Source organism: Lemur catta, chromosome 18, assembly GCF_020740605.2.
Source record: "Lemur catta isolate mLemCat1 chromosome 18, mLemCat1.pri, whole genome shotgun sequence".
Classification (NCBI taxonomy): domain Eukaryota; kingdom Metazoa; phylum Chordata; class Mammalia; order Primates; family Lemuridae; genus Lemur; species Lemur catta.
The window spans coordinates 6,203,123-6,223,537 of record NC_059145.1 but is presented as its reverse complement, the minus strand read 5'-3'; the positions used below and the strand labels follow the sequence as shown (position 1 = coordinate 6,223,537).

General features: G+C 42.0%; 1 protein-coding gene across 5 annotated transcripts in view; it reads left to right on the top strand.

Moving 5' to 3' along the window:
- Positions 1 to 18,921, top strand: part of NSD1 (nuclear receptor binding SET domain protein 1) — a 157,745-nt gene extending 138,824 nt beyond the window's left edge. For all 5 annotated transcript variants that reach the window (XM_045530593.1, XM_045530592.1, XM_045530594.1 and 2 more), the window contains 6 exons: positions 1,104 to 1,373; positions 2,705 to 2,821; positions 3,898 to 4,039; positions 8,506 to 8,612; positions 10,479 to 10,683; positions 12,454 to 18,921. In XM_045530593.1, the coding sequence (XP_045386549.1) occupies positions 1,104 to 1,373; positions 2,705 to 2,821; positions 3,898 to 4,039; positions 8,506 to 8,612; positions 10,479 to 10,683; positions 12,454 to 14,084 (2,472 nt within the window). In that variant the 3' untranslated portion in view covers positions 14,085 to 18,921. The remainder of the gene's footprint in view (positions 1 to 1,103; positions 1,374 to 2,704; positions 2,822 to 3,897; positions 4,040 to 8,505; positions 8,613 to 10,478; positions 10,684 to 12,453) is intronic.
- The last annotated feature ends 1,494 nt before the right edge of the window (positions 18,922 to 20,415 follow it).

The window sequence follows — 20,415 nt, the reverse complement described above, 5'->3', positions numbered from 1 at the left end:
GAGACTGTGTCTCAAAAAAAAAAAAAATAGAAAGGAAGAAAGAATTCAATTTCATCTAACATGTTTAAGAGCCTTCTAGATTCTGTATTATACCTCTACATATATTTCTTATTCTCTCAACAGTCTTGCAGGTATTGCAGAATTCCTGAATAGTCAATTTTATTTTTTATTTAGGTGGGTTTGTTTGTTCTCCCTGTCACCCAGGCTAGAGTGCAGTGGTGTTGTCATAGCTCATTGCAACCTTAAACTCTTGGGCTGAAGTGATCTTCCTGCCTCAGCCTCCCAAGTAGCTGAGTCTATGGGCAAGGGCCACCAAGCCCAGATAATTTTTTTTTGTAGAGACACTGTCTCAAACTCTTGGCCTCAAGTGATCCTCCTCCCTTGGCTTCCCAGGGTCTAGGATTTATTATAGGGATGAGCTACCACGCCTGGCCTGAATAGTCAAATTTTAAGTGTGGATTGTGTCTTTGAAGACTCAATTTGAGTGTTTCCACTGAACTATCAGGTAGGGGAGACTCGTTCCTATGCACAAATCCATCTCTGTATTGGAATATCTGTTTTTTCCCTTAGCATTCTTGTTAGTATATGTAAAAACTATATAAATGGCTTTGGTATCACAGCAACTGTTTGACCTTCATGTTTTGTTTCACCTAATTTTCACTGTTTTTCAGCAAAATAAATACATGAGTGACATTACCATAGTTCTTTTAACAGATTTCAAATTATGGCAGTAAATAATTAAAATGCATGTTCATATATAGGAACCCAAATTACCCACAGATGTTTTTATGCCAACAATTTCCCATTTAAGAGGAGTGCATGTTTTTATGTAGCAGCTAATGTGGCGCCACTGTGGTAATAGCACAAACCTAATTTACAATTCATTGGACCTACCAGCTTTGAAATTTAGATTTCTTTAAATGAAGTTTTTAAAGTTTTGTGGGATTCATTTTTCATATGTCAAACTGCCTAAATCATGATAGTTCAAAATCATCTAAAACGTGGCACACAACTTCAGGGAAGAGAAGTGTGCCTTTTACCGAGCCTGAATTATCTTGTGTTGACTTGTCTAATGTACTGTATACCATGTGCTTCTTCTCCAGGTGAATCGTCCTATTGGCAGGGTACAGATCTTCACTGCAGACTTGTCTGAAATTCCTCGTTGCAATTGTAAAGCTACTGATGAGAACCCCTGTGGGATAGACTCTGAATGCATCAATCGCATGCTGCTCTACGAGTGCCATCCCACAGTGTGTCCTGCTGGAGGGCGCTGTCAAAACCAGTGCTTCTCCAAGCGCCAGTATCCAGAGGTGGAAATTTTCCGCACATTACAGAGGGGCTGGGGTCTACGGACAAAAACAGACATTAAAAAGGTGAGAAGACTGTTAGCTTTTTTTTTCTTCATTTCAGTTGCTTAATATGATCAATTCTTCTTGATGAATGTGAAGAAATTCACATAGAGGAAAATAATACAATTTAGGGATTAACCTTATTGTGTCTTGCCATCTCCTTCCACAGTTTAGAGGCTTGAGAATAGATGGTCTCCTTTATCTCTAAAGTCTTTTGTATTGATCATGTTCCTTATGTAGGGAAATGGGAAAAAAGAGGGAAATTCATAGAAAAGCTCTGGCTTTATCAACTTTTATGTGGAAATTCTAGAATCAGTGGTTAGGAGAGGACAGTGAGCACATGATACAGAGGTGTTGATTACCTACTACTAAAATATTCTTAGTGGGGCAAACAGGTCTGGATTCATGGAAAATGAAGGAGAAGAGGGTTAGGCCTCACTGAATGAAAATGCAGTAATATCTTCAACTTGAAACTTGGCAGGATCTGCAAGTTTCTAATAAATAGATAAGATTGTACAGTCTTTATATAAAATAAATCTTATTTGACATTTTAATAAAATAAGTCTTACTCTGGTTATACTTTCTGAAGAATTTTATTGAAATTTCTGTCTAGGAAAGGCAGTGAATATGGGTTGGTCTGTTTAGTCATTTGCCAAGTAGTTATATAATCTGCTATGTGCCAGGCATTGTGCTGAGGAGGCAGTAATCAATGAGAGAAGCACGGTCCATGCTTGTGTAAGTTTACATTCTAGAGAGGGAGAGACAGTGAATAAATCATCACCCAGTGATGAGCATAAAGGGCTCTGGAAGCATGTAGCAAAGGACCCGAAACTAGCTTGTCTCTGAGAATATTTTAAGTTGAGACTTGGACAATGAATAGCTGTTGGCTCAGGCAAGGGGAGCACTAAAGCCTTGCAGGTAAGGAGACAGCATGTGTGAAAGCCAGTGTGACTGTAGAGTTAGGGAGAATGGCTGTGTAAAATGTGCAGGGGTGGTAGGCAGGGCAGCTCCAGGGAAAATGAACACAGTTTAGGGAAGCTGACTTTCAGGCTCTTGAACAAGGAATTGACCATCCATATCTGCATTATAAGGAAGCTTTAGTTTACTTACTATTCTTCCATTCCATCTTTAGTATCTAGTGTATCTTAATCTTTCTGTTGGTGGCAATGGTGGGAGTGGGGAGGTGGTTCTCATTATCAAATAGTTGAGGCATCATAAAGTAGCTAATTACATAAAATATGCATGTAATTTGCTTTGGAGAATCTGGTATTTTCATTAATTTTTAAAAAATAAAGTGTACATGTGAATACCAGTGTGCTTTTTGCCATTAAGTCAGGGGCTATTTCTTGTTTTAGGGTGAATTTGTGAATGAGTATGTGGGTGAGCTAATAGATGAAGAAGAATGCAGAGCTCGAATCCGTTATGCCCAAGAACATGATATCACTAATTTCTACATGCTCACCCTAGACAAAGTAAGTAATGGAAAGTACTTGTTTGCATTGTTGTAAGATAGTGAGATTTGTGTTGTCCCAGCCATAGCATTGGTAGGCATGTCATGCATTGCCCAAAGCAGGGTCTTTTCCCCTATCCATGGGGATGCCCTGTTCAGGGTTCTCAAGTAGGTAAGATTTGTCAATCCGTGGCCAAAGCAAAAAATAAACTGCTTTTTAGCATTCTTTTTGAATGATTCAATGTAAATTCGGGATTATATCTTTTAGTATTTTTCCTATTGGATTAAAAGTTGAAATGAAAAAAGTAAATAATCATTCTTTTGCCTTTTTATTTTATAGATTGAGAAACTGAGGTTTTAATATTTAATTATTGTGTTAAGAAAGTCATATACATTGATTGTAGAACTCAATTTAAAAACCTGAGTCACCTTTCTCATTTTAGGAATTTTCTGATGAGTTTCATTTCATTGATGCCTAGAATTATATTTGGGAACTTATTTCTAATTCCAGTATCCTAGTGTGTATATTTTCTGTGTATTTGATTCCTATTTGTACCTGAATATTAGGTTCTACTTTTTTCTTCATCCATTAGCTTTTATCACAGAACCTTTCTTGGTATTTGCCTTTGCAAACATTTCTCAAGTTGTGCACTTAATGACTTGTGATGTCTACACCTCTAGATATTCTAGGTTGGGCTGGGGACTCTGCCTCAGTATTTAAATCTCCTTAGGTGATTTCTAATGGTCCATCCTGGTTGAAAACTTCTAATTAGAGGATGGGACAAGCTGCTGTTTCTATGACAGTGGTCCTGAAACTTCAGCATAAATCTGAATTACCTGGTGGTCTTGTTGAACTCAGATTGCTGCGCTCCACCAGAGTTTCTGCTTTAGTATATCTGAAGCACAACCCAAGAATTTACATTGTTATCAACTAGCTAGGTGGTGATGGTTCTGCTGATCCAGGGATCACACGAAGAATCACTATTCTGGAAGATTCAAACTTTACAAATAGGAATTATAGCTTATTAGAATAGTCAAATTTTAATCAATAGCAGAGGTCTCAGGAAGTCTGATAAGCAGCTTCTGTTGGAATTCTAGGACCGAATCATTGATGCTGGTCCCAAAGGAAACTATGCTCGATTCATGAATCATTGCTGCCAGCCCAATTGTGAAACACAGAAGTGGTCTGTAAATGGAGATACCCGTGTTGGCCTTTTTGCCCTGAGTGACATTAAAGCAGGTAAGAATCATTTAAGGATTCTGGAGCTAAGATCCAAATTTCAGCTTTTATCATCTAAAAATCCCTTATGTCCTCTATGCCAATATGTGAAGTTTCCAAGCTTCTGAGGAAACATGAAGACTTTGCAGGTGGTCCTTGGGCATGGATTTGGGGGGGGGGGTGTATGTGTGTTAAAATCAATATAAAATTTATAATTTTAACCATTTTTATATGTATAGTTCTCTGGCATTAAGATTAAGTTCATTTACATTGTTGTGCAGTCATCACCATCATTCATCTCCAGAACTCTTTTTATCTTCCCCAGCTGAAACTCTGCACCCTTTAAACACTAACTCCTCATTCTCCCCTCTCCCTACAGCCCCTGGCAACCACCATTCTTCTTCCTGTCTCTGAATTTGACTACTGTAGGTACCTCACACAAATGAAATCATACACTATTTGTCCTTTTGTGACTAGCTCATTTCTCTTAACATTAATGCTTCAGGGTTGGGCATGTATGGTTTTAATGGAATAAATTCTCAGAACTTTAACTTTTATATGAACTCCCCAATAATTGGTCTGCTTTAGAAATTGCTGTCTCTCTAGATCTCCTTTCTTACCTTGCTTTCTACAATTGCTCTTCTCCCACTATATAAACCAAAAATTTCACCTCTCAAATCTTAAGGGTTATGGACCCAAGGCTATTTTTAAAAACAAAAAACCCATCAGCTCTGGGGTGCCAAAGAAGTAGACAGTAGGAGAATGTACTGCTCTGTCATGGCTCGCCTGGGTGCTTTTGTCTCTAAGAATTAGAGTGCGGAGATGGTTGTAACCAAATTAAGTAATAAGATGTTTATTTGAATTGAAAGTAAATCTGATAATGGTGAGTGGTTTGATAGTGAAGTTACATGATGGATATTTTCCATAAATTAAAGGGTCTTAATCTACAGCTTCAAGGTTTTCATAAAACTTTTTTAATCCCCGGTGGTCTAGTGGTTAGGAAAAAACAATATCTATTTTATGTATATATACGTGGGCATACCTTCAAAATTGTGTGACTTTTTAAATATTAAGACTTGTGTAAAATTTGTGAATTTTGAAATGTATAAGAAAGTACATGGTTTTTCAAAATAAGTTTTGCCGGGACATGAGCAAAACAGTTGAAGATTACTCTCCTATACTCAAACTGAGATGGAACTAGCCTAGGTAGTTTGTATTATACAATTACTGTTGAAGCAGAAATCCTGTATGAGCAATCTGGAAGAAGAACTAAGTTCTCTTTTGCCTAGTCAGCATTGTTGACCTCAGGAAGCATTAATCAAGCTTCGGCAAGCAATAATTCAAAAGCAATGTGGTTAGCTCTTGCCCTGTTTTGTGTTCATTTTTAAAATTTAATCTGTGGGACTTCTTCCAGCACTCTCACACCCAATGTATTTTTTCTCTACAATTCAAATATGCTGCCCAGGAGTTTTTTAGGCTTTTTAGAATTTTCAAGTTTTGACAATTTTCAGATTTTAAAATTGAGAATAGTTCTTTTCTCTGTCTTGCAAACAATTTGCTTCATATAAAGCTGTGGTCCCCAACAGCTGGGGACTGGTAGCACTCCATGCTGTGTTAGGAACTGGGCCACAGAGCAGGAAGTGAGTGGCACAGCAGAAGTGAGCAGTGGGTGAGTGAGTGAGTGAGGAAAGCTTCTTTATCTGTTATTTATAGCTGCTCCCCATCACTCGCATCGCTACATAAGCTCCACCTCCTGTCAGATCAGCATTAGATTCTCTTAGGACTTCGAACCCTACTGTGAACTGTGCATGTTGAGGAATCTAGGTTGCTTGCTCCTTATGAGAATCTAATGCTGATGATCGGAGGTAGAGCTGAGGCGGTGATGATAGGCGCTGTGGAGTGGCTGGCTGCAAATACAGATTATCATTAGCAGAGAGGTTTGACTACACAATATAAATGCAATGCACTTGAATCATCCCCTCTTCCCTGCCACTGTGGAAAACCGTCTTCCATGAAATTGGTCCCTGGTGCCAAAAGGTTGGGGACCACTGATAAAGTATTAAATAATTAAACAACACTTGAGGATTACCATGCACTGCACTCTGCTTGATACTGATTTTTAAAATTCTGACTTGTCTCAAGTTTTTGGAATGCATGGCTTCAGACTAAAATGTATAGATTTCTGCTTTGTAATAGGAGCAATTTAGTAAATATGTCTTATACTAGATACTATTCTAAACATACTATCTCATTTAATCCTTGCAAAAATGCTGTAAAGTAGGTAGACTACTGTCAGTTCCACACTTCTACTCAGACCCTTCAGTCCGTTTCCACAGGGAAGGCTTCCTACCGTGTCTAACCACAAATTTTTCTTCTCTCTTCTCCTGTGTTCACTCAGCTCAGTAGTTTGTTGTAAAAATTCACAGACCTTGTTCCTGTCCTCACGTCTAGTTTGCATGGATGAGGTGGGCAAAATGAGACAGTATGTGATAAATATCAGGCTGACTGCCTAGACAGATGGAGTTAGGACTTTCATCCTACTTCCCGGGCTCTTCACATCCCTGTCATTATCTCCCACATTTGTTATCCTCACTTCTTGTTTACCTCTTTTCTGATGCTCTTTGCCATCCTCAACAACTGCAGATCCATCAAAGATTATTGCATGTTTAACTCTTTTCTAGAATGGTATCAGTGTTTCCTTTATGAGTGCTGATACCTTCTGATTTAGTTTAGCTCCTTGTGTGATTTACATAGTGTATATGTTCTGTGAGTAGCAAGTTATGCCAAGTATCCTGCAATCTTACATTTGTGTATATGGTGCAGTTGCCTTACAAGCACATCAGATCTATAAGAGTTCAGTTACATACTCATAAATTTTTTTGATAAGAATACTATTAATAAAATCACCCAACATTTAATCCAGTAAATTGACGGCAGGTGTAAGATGGGAGATATGCCCCTGCTGTTACCTCTGTCAGTCTGAGTTCCTGCAAGCTCCTTACAGTGTGAACCTCTCACCTGGCTATGAGTGATTCTACTTTTCCTACAACGTTACCTCTAAATATAAGGCAGCTGCTTGATATTTTGCTCAACTGAATAAAGAAATAGTGGTCTATTTCCAACATTAGATGAAAAACTATGTATGTTAGTCCCACTGATAAAAGGTATGTCAGTCTGCAATGGGAAATCCTCCTAAGACTTGACAATGTTTTTTCTTTGTTTTGTTTCGTTTTTGGTTGTGTGTGTGTGTGTGTGTGTGTGTGTGTGTGTGTGTGTGTGTGTTTTTAAGAGATAGAGCTTCAAACTCCTGGCCACAAGCAGTCCTCCTGCATTGGCCTCCCAAAGTGCTGGGATGACAGGTGGGAACCACAGAGCCTGGCCCGTAGTTGCACTTATGTCCTTGAGCCACCGCACCTGGCCTAGACTTGGCAGTTTTGAATATGAATGCTCATCACTTCATATGTTAGCTTAAGCCAGTTACTCCCACCCAGAGACAACCTCTTTGTATATTTACATAAAATTCTGTATCTGTTAGGCCTTCCCTAACAGGTTGAGAGTTATATGCTTTGAGTTTGAATGTTTGTGTTTTATTTGCTCACACAGTTTTGATGGACCTTTGACAGAAAGGGGACAATTCGTATCTTAATCTGTATACCTCTTTTTTAAGTTTGCAAATTACTGCTATGTAATTCTTTCAATAAACTTGTGAGATTGTTATTTCTCTATTTAAAAAATGGGCTACTCCAGGCAAGTCTCAAACCCCTGGCATCAAGCAATCATACTACCTTGGCCTCCCAAAGTGCTGGGATTACAGGCATGAATCACTGCACCCAACCCATAGTTTCATTTTTTGTACTTGTTTGTGTGCAATTCAGGAAAAATTTTACACACTTATTTCTAAATCTTTCTAAGATAAAAATTTGTGTTTAAAAAAAAAAAAAAAAAGAGCCACTCATGGTTCTGATTCCACCAGCTAAGCTGTGGCATAACTGGGATGTACGGCCAGTTTCTGGTCTAGATCTTTCTCGTATTACTCTGCCTTTCTCCTGAGTGCTGCCAGGTAAGGTGTGTTCACCTGGGCAGCACAGACCTAACAGGTTGTCTTCATACTTGCATTTCCAGTGCCTGGCACATTGATACAGAGTAAGTTAGTTTTTGTTTGTTTTTGGTAATGAATTAATATATTTTGAATCTGAGTAGTTAGAAAACAAATGAAAAACAACTTGAGGTAAAATCAATACCTCTATAGTAAAAATTATCTTAAATATTACTTGTTAAGCCATTTCAGTTTTTTTGTTATTAAGTTGTATTAGCGGTTTGTATAGGATTAGAATTTGTTAATATAGTGGTGGGATTAGTTAAATCGTTTTTAAAAATTCCCTTTTTAAAATTAATCTGTGGGAGCTTGGTATCTTTTGTAATTAATACAGAAATAATGTAATTAAAACCATAGATACTAATATTTTTATTTACGGTCTCTTATGCAGGCACTGAACTTACCTTCAACTACAACCTTGAATGTCTTGGGAATGGAAAGACCGTTTGCAAATGTGGAGCCCCAAACTGCAGTGGCTTCTTGGGTGTTAGGCCAAAGGTACCACCATTCCAGCCCTTTGCATTGGGAATAGTGGTGCAGTCCTCCATCTCTGATGGTGTTAGGGCTCAGTCTTCCTTGTAAGAAGATTATTTCTTTGAAATAATCACATTGAATAGGTGTCGATGGGGCCGCTGGCAATTTACTGAGCAATCTGATATCAATTCAGTTATACCAGAGAGGGTCTTTGGGTATTGTTGGAGTGTTTTAAGCAATCTGACTTTAATTGATAATACTTTCTAGCTATGAAAGCTGTAAAATAGAAACTTCTTTGGTTACCTCCCACCTCATTGTTGGTCTCACCTTATTTCATTCATATCTCCTAATAAGCTACTTAGATTCTTGGTGTATCTGTGCATGTCTGTCTCTCACTTTTTCTCTTTCTAAAAATACCAAAGAATCTGTAATTGAATTTAAGATTCTAAATGTAGTAAAATGCCACAGATGAGAAAGTAGGACTCTTAATCTCAACATTGTAACAAAGTATAAATGTTGCATCTTACTTCCTGTTTTCTTGTGTGCATTTTAACTGAATTGTAATTCTATAATTCTATTAATTGCTCATGAGTCTGTATCCTGCTTTTCTTAAATATTATAAAAATATTACCTTGCTGTTACATAATTATCTTAACCATGATTTTTAGTGACTTTAATTTTTATACAATTGGACATAATAGATGAACATCTGGATGCTTCAAAGTTTTCTCTATCATAAGTAACTGCACAGTGAAAATTGAAGTTCAATTTTCATGCAAAGTAGACTACACAGTGACTCCAATTGGCTATTTCCCTTGATGTTTTATTTGATTATGCAGCTCAACATTAAGAACTGAAAAATGCAGATTATCGTAGAAGAAACCAATAAGAAAAATTGAGCAATAACATGTGAAAACAAAGAACATCCACTGATTATTCTTTTATCTTGTTAAATAAGGAAGAGCATCTCTATATTATATGGGGTTTTGTTTTGCTTTTTGTTTGTTTGTTTGTTTGTTTGGTTGGTTGGTTTAATGGTCTTGTTCCTTAAGAAGTCAGTTATTTCCTATAAATCAAAATAGTAATTGAGTTTAACCCATAGTTAACGATGTTAGGTGCACTGGGGATGTCAGTTTCTGCATCTTTGCGGTCTCACATGAATCAGGGGGAGAGAAATGCTGGGAAAGAAGTTTAGAAATGGAAGATCACTGTGGGTTGTTAATAAACACTGGCCTGTTAGAATGGGAAGGACTTTTATTAAGCCTTGTAGATTGGTCCTGTATATTTCTAAGCTAAAATGAATATTCTGATGAAAACCACAGGGTTTGGTGACCAAATGTAGCCTGCATGAACACAGACGTGGCCTGCTGGCTGCACCAGGATCTGTCTTTGGGAGTGGTAGATATTTACCTCATTTGATTTAAAGACGCATAGTCTTTTTGAGGACAAGGACCATGAATCTTTTGTGTCTTCCTAACACATGGTGCGTAGAAAGTGTTCAGTGAAAGTTTGTTAAATAAACAAGAAATGTGTGTGCACACAGAGTAGTCTTCTTTAACTTTGAAATTGGACAAACATAAAACTAAAACTTATGAAAGGGTGACATTTAACACCAGTTTTGTTGTCAACAAAAACACATAAGGACTTAATCTGTTCGTTCATGTGGCAGGAGTAGTTAATTGATACAAAAGTGGTAATCAGTGCTGCCATTTACATTTATTGGGTATCTATGATGTGTCAGGTGCCTTTCCTACATTTTATCTTCATGACAGTCTATGTGGACTGTCTTTTCCAAGAGAAGAGACTGAGGCTCAGAGAGGATAGTTAACCTGGTTAAGATTAGTACTAATATATTGACAGAATGCTGACTGCTTAATATCTGACCTCTAGAATCAACCGATTGCCACGGAAGAAAAGTCAAAGAAATTCAAGAAGAAGCAACAGGGGAAGCGCAGGACCCAGGGTGAAATCACTAAGGAACGAGAGGATGAGTGTTTTAGCTGCGGGGATGCTGGCCAGCTTGTCTCCTGTAAGAAGCCTGGCTGCCCAAAAGTTTACCACGCAGACTGTCTCAATCTAACCAAGCGACCAGCAGGTTGGTGCCAAAATCCATTCAGAGTGCTCCTTCTTTGACAGAATATCCAGGCTTTCATGCCATTTGCTTCAGTCTGGAAGAAAGTGCCTGTGCATATTGTTGAAGGGTGTGGTCTATGTTTTTATTCTGGAAATAAATGACAACAGAGGCTTAAAATCCTTAATTATAATTATAAGGAAAGGATTCTGTATCAAGAACTTTACTTATATTTACGTTATTTCATCCTCCCAGCAACCCATAAAGGTCATTTTTCTTCCATGTTATGAGGAAATGCAGAGTCAGATTGGTGAGATGACTTTTCACAAATAGACGGAGGAGCTGGGTTGAAAGCCAGGTTTTCTCACTCTAAGGCCACTATATCATGTTACCTTCCCAGAGAAAGAAGCTGGGACAGAGTAGAGCCTTTGGATTGTTCTGGTCAGTAAGAGATGGATTGCCACCCTGTTAGCCAGTCCCTAACCATGCTCCTATCCCCCTAGTGGGGTCTCTTCCCTTGCAAAGTAGACTTTTTTCCTCTGAAGGAGATGTGAGTGTGTCAATTAACACATGGGAAAGCTGCCCAGGTGGATGTACTAACCAGGAATTTGTGGTTGGAGAAGTTTATAGCCTTTGGGTGGTGATTTGGTGTTAGAGGATTTTAGGGATTTGGTTATGCCGTTCTATTTTAAAAGGCAAAAAAGAGAAACTAGTAGGGAATCATTCCAGGGTAAGATTATACATTATTAGTGGCGTGCTTCCCAGAATTATAAAAGGTGGAGAACTTCAAGGTGTAGAAGTAAAAGGATTTTGTCCTTGTATATTGGCCAGGGTGATGAAAGAATAGGAACTGAAATAGAATGAGAACAAGGCCATAACATTGACTTGTCAGTGCCAGGAAATGGAATTGTTTCAGAATCAATTACTCAGAGCCATCACTGGCATGGGCTGTGATGGAGTTGATCATGCCTCTGTGCCAAGACCAAGGTGTAGCATAGTTTAATTGGGGATAGAAACACTGTCTATGGTCAAGACTCTTGACTGATGAAATGGAGGTAAAAAGATAAAAGATCGATAAAAGCTCAGTTTTGGGTCTTTTCCACTGATTCCTTATTGACCACATAGGTAACATTTTGTACTGATTTGAAGACTTAAAATTCAGCAAAGGTAAATCTGTTCCCATTTTTCACAATTGTGTATCTTTCCTATTCCTGTTAATAACCAAATAAGCAGGAATCTAAATAGCTGGGATGTTTCTCTTGGAATTGAATATTTAAAAGCTGTATAGGGCCAGGTGTGGTGACTCATGCCTGTAATCCCAGCACTTTAGGAGTCCAAAGCGGGATGTTTGCTTGAGGCCAAGAGTTCAAGACCAGCCTGGTCAACATAGCAAGACCATGTCTCTACCAAAAAAATAAAAAAGCTATATAGGACAAAAGGAGTTTACAACAACATGAAAGTAATATCAAAATGTTTCTTCTAAGAGGAGCTTTGTGTTGTTTTTGTTTTCCTTGCTGGAAATAGTCATAGAAGTATGGATTTATTCCTCTGCTTGTATATTTAGGGTGATTCTATTAATAGTTGTTATTTGATGCTTCACTATTATTTAATGTATTCTGTGCAAAAGAGGAAGCTGTTGTTCGAGGGCAGGAGGTGGCAGATGAGTGCCCCTCTGAAGCAGGGGCAGTGTGAAGGAGGATCTGCATTCTCACCTTTGGACCATCCCAGAGCTATGGCCCAGCTCACATGCATCTCTTTTTTCCTTAAGCTTTTGTTTCACTTTTGTGTTTTCAGGGAAATGGGAGTGTCCTTGGCATCAATGTGACATCTGTGGGAAGGAAGCAGCTTCCTTCTGTGAGATGTGCCCCAGCTCCTTTTGCAAGCAACATCGAGAAGGGATGCTTTTCATTTCCAAACTGGATGGGCGTCTGTCTTGTACTGAGCATGACCCCTGTGGGCCCAACCCTCTGGAACCAGGGGAGATCCGTGAGTATGTGCCTCCCCCCGTACCGCTGCCTGCAGGCCCAAGCACTCACCCGGCAGAGCAATCATCAGGAGTGGCTGCTCAGGGGCCCAAGATGTCAGATAAGCCACCTGTTGACACTAACCAGACGCTGTCACTCTCCAAAAAAGCTCTGGCAGGAACTTGTCAGAGGCCACTGCTACCTGAAAGACCTCTTGAGAGAACTGACTCTAGGCCCCAGCCTTTAGACAGGGTCAGAGACCTTGCTGGGTCAGGAAGCAAACCCCAATCCTTGATACCCAGCCAGAGGCCACTGGACAGGCCACCTGCCATGGCAGGACCAAGACCCCAGCTGTCTGACAAACCCTCTCCAGTGACCGGCCCAAGCTCCTCACCCTCAGTCATTTCCCAACCACTGGAAAGACCTGTGGGGACAGCTGACCCAAGGCTGGATAAATCCATAGGTGCTGCCAGCTCAAGGCCCCAGTCACTGGAGAAAACCCCAGTCCCCACTGGCCTGAGACTTCCACCGTCAGACAGACTGCTAATTCCCAGCAGTCCCAAACCCCAGACTTCAGACAGGCCCCCAGACAAATCCCATGCCTCTTTGTCCCAGAGACTCCCGCCTCCTGAGAAAGTACTATCAGCTGTGGTCCAGACCCTGGTAGCAAAAGAAAAAGCACTGAGGCCTGTGGACCAGAATACTCAGTCAAAAAATAGAGCTGCTTTGGTGATGGATCTCATAGATCTAACTCCTCGCCAGAAGGAGCGAGCATCTTCTCCTCATGAGGTCATAGCACAGGCTGATGAGAAGATGCCAGTATTGGAGTCAAGCTCATGGTCTGCCAACAAAGGTCTGGGGCATATGCCGCGAGCTGTTGAGAAAGGCAGCATGTCAGAGTCTCGTCTTCAGCCATCTGGGAAAACATCGGCCCCTTCAGAGCACCCCTGGCAAGCTGTTAAATCACTCACCCAGGCCAGACTGCTTTCTCAGCCTCCTGCCAAGGCCTTTTTATATGAGCCAGCAACCCAGGCCTCAAGAAGAGCTCCTGCAGGGGCTGAGCAGACCCCAGGGCCTCCTATCCAACCCTCGGGCCTGGGGAAGCAGGCGAAGCAGATGGGCGGAGGCCACCAACTACCTGGACTTGCTGCCAGGAGTGGGCAGTCCTATAGGTCTCTTGGGAAGGCCCCAGTCTCCCTCCCCACTGAAGAGAAGAAGTTGGCAACCACAGAGCAGAGTCCCTGGGCCTTGGGAAAAGCCTCACCAGGGACAGGGCTGTGGCCCATGGTGGCTGGACAGACACTGGCACAGTCTTGCTGGTCCGCTGGGAGCACACAGACATTGGCACAGACTTGCTGGTCTCTTGGAAGAGGGCAAGACCCCAAACCAGAGCAAAATACACTTCCAACTCTTAACCAGGCTCCTTCCAGTCACAAGTGTGCAGAGTCAGAACAGAAGTAATACCAGTAAATGTCACATGAACAGACATGCTGCCCCCAGGGTACCATTTGGGGAAGGGAAATCTTCTTTTCTTTCTTTTCCCCCTTTAAAAAACAGATCTACCCCACACTTTCCCACTGTAACTCTTCTTTCCTTATATCCCAACACTCAGAACTCTTGTGATAATTAGCCAGTGGGGGGTTGTGGTTGTGTGAACCATGTATGAAAATCCAAGTAGCCCCAGCCAAGGAGACAGACAGACTTGGGTCTCTTTCCCCCAACTTTTTACACATGATCAACGTGAAATAAAAAGTCCACTCTGGAGTCAAGCATGGAATTCAATTCCGCTGCTCAGGTTGGAAGGTATAGAGGCTCTCAAAGCAATTTCCTCAACCCGACAGAGCCCCGTTGAGGGCACCTGTGGAACCCTTGGGAGTTAATGATCTTCATTCAAATCAGTGGCAACTTCCTGAGCATTCATGTGTTCTAGGCCGGGTGCTAGTCACTGATGAGAGATACAGAGATAAATAAGGCCTATTTCTGATGAGCCTAACATGCCTGCCTGGGTTCCAAGGCTGTTTTTAAGAACCTTTGACCAGGAAATAACAGGAAGTTCTGAGGGGCCCTGAGGCTCCAGACTCATTTTGAAATGTCCTTTGTGGCACCAGAAGTGGTTATGTTGAGTAAGTGTATCCTGGTTGGGGTGTCCATGGGTGCATGTCCATGCACGCATGTTTATACAGAGGTCTCCTCTGTAGACAGAAGGGGGCTGCATCAAAGCCAACTGGGGCTACTGGCTGGGGCAGTCACTGCTGCTTCTGTGTGGGCTGTGCAGAGTCGGAAGATCTGACTTTGGAAGAGCAGGTGGTTAGCGGGAGCTGGGCTCTATGAAAATGTAGTTTTCCAGCAGTGGAAAAAGGCAATTGGCAAGCTTAATTTTCTTTGCCACCGATTTTCCTCCTTTTACATGATCCTACCCTATCCCCATTCCCCCAAACACTCAGGTGCTTTCAGATTTCAGAGTCTCGGGCAGTGGACATAGGGACTCTCTGGCAAGCTTGAGCTAGACACACCAGCTTCAGGAAGAGTACCAGGTCCTGATGGGAAATTACTTTTCCCCTGATCCTTTGCCCTCCTGAGTAGAGGGTGTCCTCTTCTTCACCTCCCTGAGAATGTTGCTGTGTTCTCTATTGAGAATACCTGCCTGCTGACTTAGCTCAAAGGCAAGCCAGAACCCTCCTTCTAAGACTGGCGAGATATGTTGTTTAGAGCAATGTCCAGACTAAGAGATGACTCCTCATAACTGCTGATTATCTGTTACTGCTGCCCTGAGCTGGGGCCCAAAGGGCTGGGAAATCTGTTGGTGCTACCCTGCCCTACCATTCACCCAGCTCACTGACTGCCAACAGGAAGTGCTGTTTGGCTAGTTCCCTTCCCCTTACCCACCCATCCTTTTTCCTTAGACCAACGTTTACCTCTCTGCTTTGCCAACTTAGCAGCTTTAGCCAACAGGCCATCCCTTGGCCCAAAGGTCTCCTGGCCAGTCTGTCTCAGTTACGTACGGCTTTTACATCCTCAACAGGATTCTGTATCTGGTCCTGACTTCCTCATCCCAAGTACCTATTGAGGTCACTCCCATCACTTCCAAGGAGGGAACAATAGTTGTTATAGAAGCATTTGCGCTTTATATAAAGATTAAAAATAGAATCTGCTTTTATTTCCCAAAGTCTGTCTCTGAAGTTGAGACACATGAACTCAGGCAGAGGGACGAGGCTGGGCAGGGCTATCCCAAGTTTAGGGGCCTATCCCTGCATTCACTGAGACCTCGGAATCTCCTCTGTGAATTCCACCTGCCTAGTTCTCCCCTTTCATCCTGTCTTTCTTGCCACATCATCAAAGAGGAAAAGCTCTTTGTTCAAAAGGAAGAGAAAACATAAAGCATCTTATTTTCTTTTAAAAGAATTTTAAACCATGAAAAAAATATTTTTAAAGAAATTCACCCAGAACATTAAAGTTCATTATATTAAGTATTTATCATGTGTGAGAATAATAAGTATATAACTGCAGCTAGTAGGTCCCTTTCCCTAATCTCTTAGGTTGTATGAGTAGGCTTTGCTTGGTGCCAGTCCTGTGCCCTTTCTCTCCTGTCATCTGTAGTTGTGATCAGAAAAAGATTTCTGCACTGCACTGTCAGAATCTCCTTTTACTATGTTGTGTGTTAAATTACCGTAGCTCTTTGTTTCATGAAATAAACTGTGAATTTTTGGGGTGGGTGGCGTGCAGGCTATGTAAAAATTTTAAGTGGAGAAGTTTGATCCTGAAGTAGCTTCTCTGAAGTAGGCTTTGGTAGGTAATTGACTTGACAGCGGTCTAGGTATGTCTCACAGGACAGGACGGGGTGAGGGAAAGGGGGCCATGATTGGCCACTTTGTGGTTTTGTTTTGGTTCTTTCCATTCTCCACCATTCACTGGAGGCTTCATTCCAGACCTGCCTGGAAAAACAGCTTCTGAGCCATATTTGGTTTTGGGGGACAGTTCTTTATCTGAATGGACGAACAACCAGGCTTCTTCTGTTCAGGGCCATTGAATAGAAACTAGAAATTTGAATTATTGGGCCCACTGATAGCAGAATCTGGTACTAGATTATTAAAATCTTAAAAGCAGTCACGATCCAATTAGAAGCAGAGTCAGAACAACTGTTGGGAAACGAAACTCTTGTATGAAGGTGGGAAGTGACCTTGCCAGCCCCTGTGAGACTTCTCTTGAAGCCTATAATGAGACCCTTTTTCCCAGAGGGTGTGACTTGCAGTTAAAAGGAAATCTTTTATCTTAGAAACTTCTTATCCTTGTGTAGGGTATTTGTATGTTTGGGTAAGTGTGTGATTGAGGTCTTAAGAGTCTGCCTTGGAGCCAGCTCACCAGGAAGCCTTTTCCAGGGGCAAACGAAAGGTTGAAATGCTCCATGGGTAGCTATAAAACCAATACCTCTCCTAGCCCTGTTAAGTCGGAAAAAAAAATATGGAAACTGTTGAAATTTGTATTCAGAGCCTCATTTGCTTCTCCTGCTGGAGCCAACCCAGTCTAATAGAAAAATAACTGTCTGCTACAAACGCATCCATGTTTTTAAACATCTGCTTTTCCCTAAAGTTACTGAGTCTGAGATGACTTAACTGTGTTCATCCTTTTCTGAACTAAATCCACATCGTTAGCATTGGTGAAAATAATTGTATTCTTCACATCCTCCACCCAACACTAAGGTCAGGGCATGAAGTTCTAGTGATCCTTTTTCCAGCTCAGCATCATCTACTCACTGGAGCTGGACTCCCAGGTTGTAGTTCTGATGTTGCCCCGGGAGAACAGAATGGCAGGAAGGAAGTTTGGTCTTGGCAGCTTCACTCATGAAGAGTAGACAGGAGAGCATGAAACTCGGACAGGGTTTACTCTTAGCTTCCTGTAAAGCAGGTTTTCTCCTAAGACTTTTTTTTTTATATTGTCATCCTCTTGGGGTTTGTCAGCCGAGAGGTCATAGGGGCCCAGGTATTCTAATCTCTCCAAGATCATGGCAGGAGAGGAGCTGCCTCAAGCCCCTTTTCCTGCTGAGTCACCCTTGAGCTGTCCATGTGTTAGACATTCCAGATCATTTAGAGCTAGGTGGCTGCTGCATGAGACTTTCCTTGGCTGTAGCCAGTTAGCTCTCAGCTGAGCTTCCTAGGGCCAGTGCAGCAGGGCCAGAGGTTGCTGTAGTGTAAATTAAAGTAAGAATAGATCATTGTTTTGTACACAAAAATGTAATGATGGTGCTAATTTCATGGTATAAATAAAGCACTGCCAAGGGTTGAGGGACTGGCAACTTAAGAAACCCAGGTTCCTGTCAGGGAGAAAGAGATTTTATGGAGAAAGGTTTCTTTGAGGCTTTGTTAGAGAGGGGGAGAAGGCAGAGCCTCAGTGAAGCCTGCACCCAGCCCTGGAGTAGTAGCCCAGTGCGGTCCAGAGGTGGAAGAGATCTTGTATCCAGATGAAGGTGGCCACTGAGTTTCTTAGGGCTGGGGTCGGTCATCTTGTCCCTAGCCTCTGTCCACACTGCCTGGAACAGGTTGGTAGAGAGCTCTGGGTGCTGGGTCTCCCTCGGTTCCCTTCGGCCCATCTCTACCTCTTCCACTCATGGAAGCACCTCTATTGCTTATGAAGATTAAGGGTAATATTTTCTAAGGAAGTGGAAAGAATTTATTTTAATTAGAAATCCACGTCCTTGAAAGAAGAGTTTCCTACCAACATAAGCAAAAACAGCACATGTTCTACTCTTATGTGGTCCCTTCTCTAGAACTGTTTTCCTGTGACTTTCAAAACATCAGGCTATTGAGGGGCTTCATGTATGAGGCCCTGGAAACTAAGGAAAGCTTGGCGGAAAAGAGAGGAGCACAGGGAGTAGAAGCAGAAATGAATGGTTCTGGTGCTTTAGACTTCCAGGGGCGGGGCGGGGCGGGGCAGGGCAGAGGCAGGCCATCTCCAGGTCTGAGGTGGGTGCTGCCTGTGTGCGCATGTAGGTGAGGATGTGCTGAAGATGGGTGAGTGCAACACACAGGAGCTCATGGAAGAGCAACTTCCTAGGTCTGGGCAAAGAAACAAGCTGACGATAGAGATCTATCTTTATATTTTTAAGAAAGGACCGTGGGGGAGGGGTGGTCAGCCAAGATCCATCATTGTTTTTTTTTGCCCCACCCCCATAGATTGTCAGCTGTAAGTGAAACTCCTAGTGAAAAAGAGGGGAGCCCTGTGCTAGGAGTCCCCATAAACATGTACTGTAATTCTTTGTATATAGAAAAAAATTACTGTAAAGTAAAGTTTAACTTTACTCATATGGCCCTTGCCCTGTGTTTTGTTTTATTGTCCGTGGGGAGATGTAGCCTAACAGAAGGGAGGAGTGGTTTGGGGTGAGAGCAGAAGTCAGCCCCAGAGATAGTTCCCTGGGAGGCGGGGGAGACATGATGGAGCTCAGCCCTTCCTCCAAGCACTTTATGGGAGTGGTGAGGGTTTCTTCCCAGCACCCAGCCATGTCTGCCCAAGCCTCTTTCTCTCCTGTTGGGAGTGGCTCGTGTCAGTTTCAGTCTTCCTCCACAGGAAGCCTCCTTTACTCACGGAGGAAGGGTATTTTGAGGTACTGGTTTTAAAAAGGAAGTGGAACCAATGCACTTTCTATGTCTGTGAGTGTAAGTCTGACTGTGTTGGCTAAGTTTTAAATTCTGCAGAAGCAGGTGTTGGGGGTATTGCAGAGCCTAAAAGCAGGAAAGCAAAGGCAAATACATTTCCTTTTGCTTGAAGGGGAGGTGTCAACCCTGTTTACAGTTAATACCTGATCCTTCAGAAATTTGAACCTTCAAGGCCTAATACTTTGGGGGGCACTTTGCGGGGAGTTTGCCTCCCCTTATGACCTAGTCCTGAACTTCCTGCCCTTTCAGCAAAAAGCCCTGGGAAGAGCAGGAAAAGCATTTAGTTCTAGAGTTACTTTTCACTTAAGAACTTCACAGTCCTTGGGTTAGGTAGTAGTCACCTCATTTTACAATTTAGAAACTCAAGCCCCTTTTCTAAATTAGTAGCTGAACTGGATCCAAATCTGGATCCATAAGACGTGTCTTGCAGAAACTGCAGACTTTTCTACCATTAAACTACATTGTAGGATGTCACCGGGAAGCTCAGGACCTTAATCACAGGCCTGACTTGTGGTCCAAACATGACAGATGGAGTAGAGCAAGCCAGATAAACCTGTCTTGAGGTAGGAGTGCTGGACTCTTTTATCTTTTTGTTGTTGTTGTTGAGACAAGAGTCTCATTGTGTTGCCCTGGCTAGAGTGCAGTGGCGTCAGCCTAGCTCACAGCAACCTCAAACTCCTGGGCTTAAGCAATCCTTCTGCCTCAGCCTCCCGAGTAGCTGGGACTACAGACATGTGCCACCATGCCCGGCTAATTTTTTCTGTATATATTTTTAGCTGTCCAGATCATTTCTTTCTATTTTTTTAGTGGAGACGGAGTCTCACTCTTGCTCAGGCTGGTCTTGAACTCCTGACCTTGAGCGATCCTCCCGCCTTAGCCTCCCAGAGTGCTAAGATTACAGGCATTAGCCACCGCGCCTGGCCGACCCTTTTATCTTTGCACATAACTTAAGTGCTATTCTCAGCACCCAAAAGGAATTGGGAGCTTTGAGCTGCCCCAACCAGTCTCTCACCCTATCTTTGCCCCCACTAAAGACGAGGAAGGACCCCTTTGCTTCTCTGGCATCTCTGCCATAATCCCAGCCAAAGTTTGGGTTTCCACAAGAAAACGAGATGGGAGAAGTCTTAAGAAGTAAGGCCAGCCAA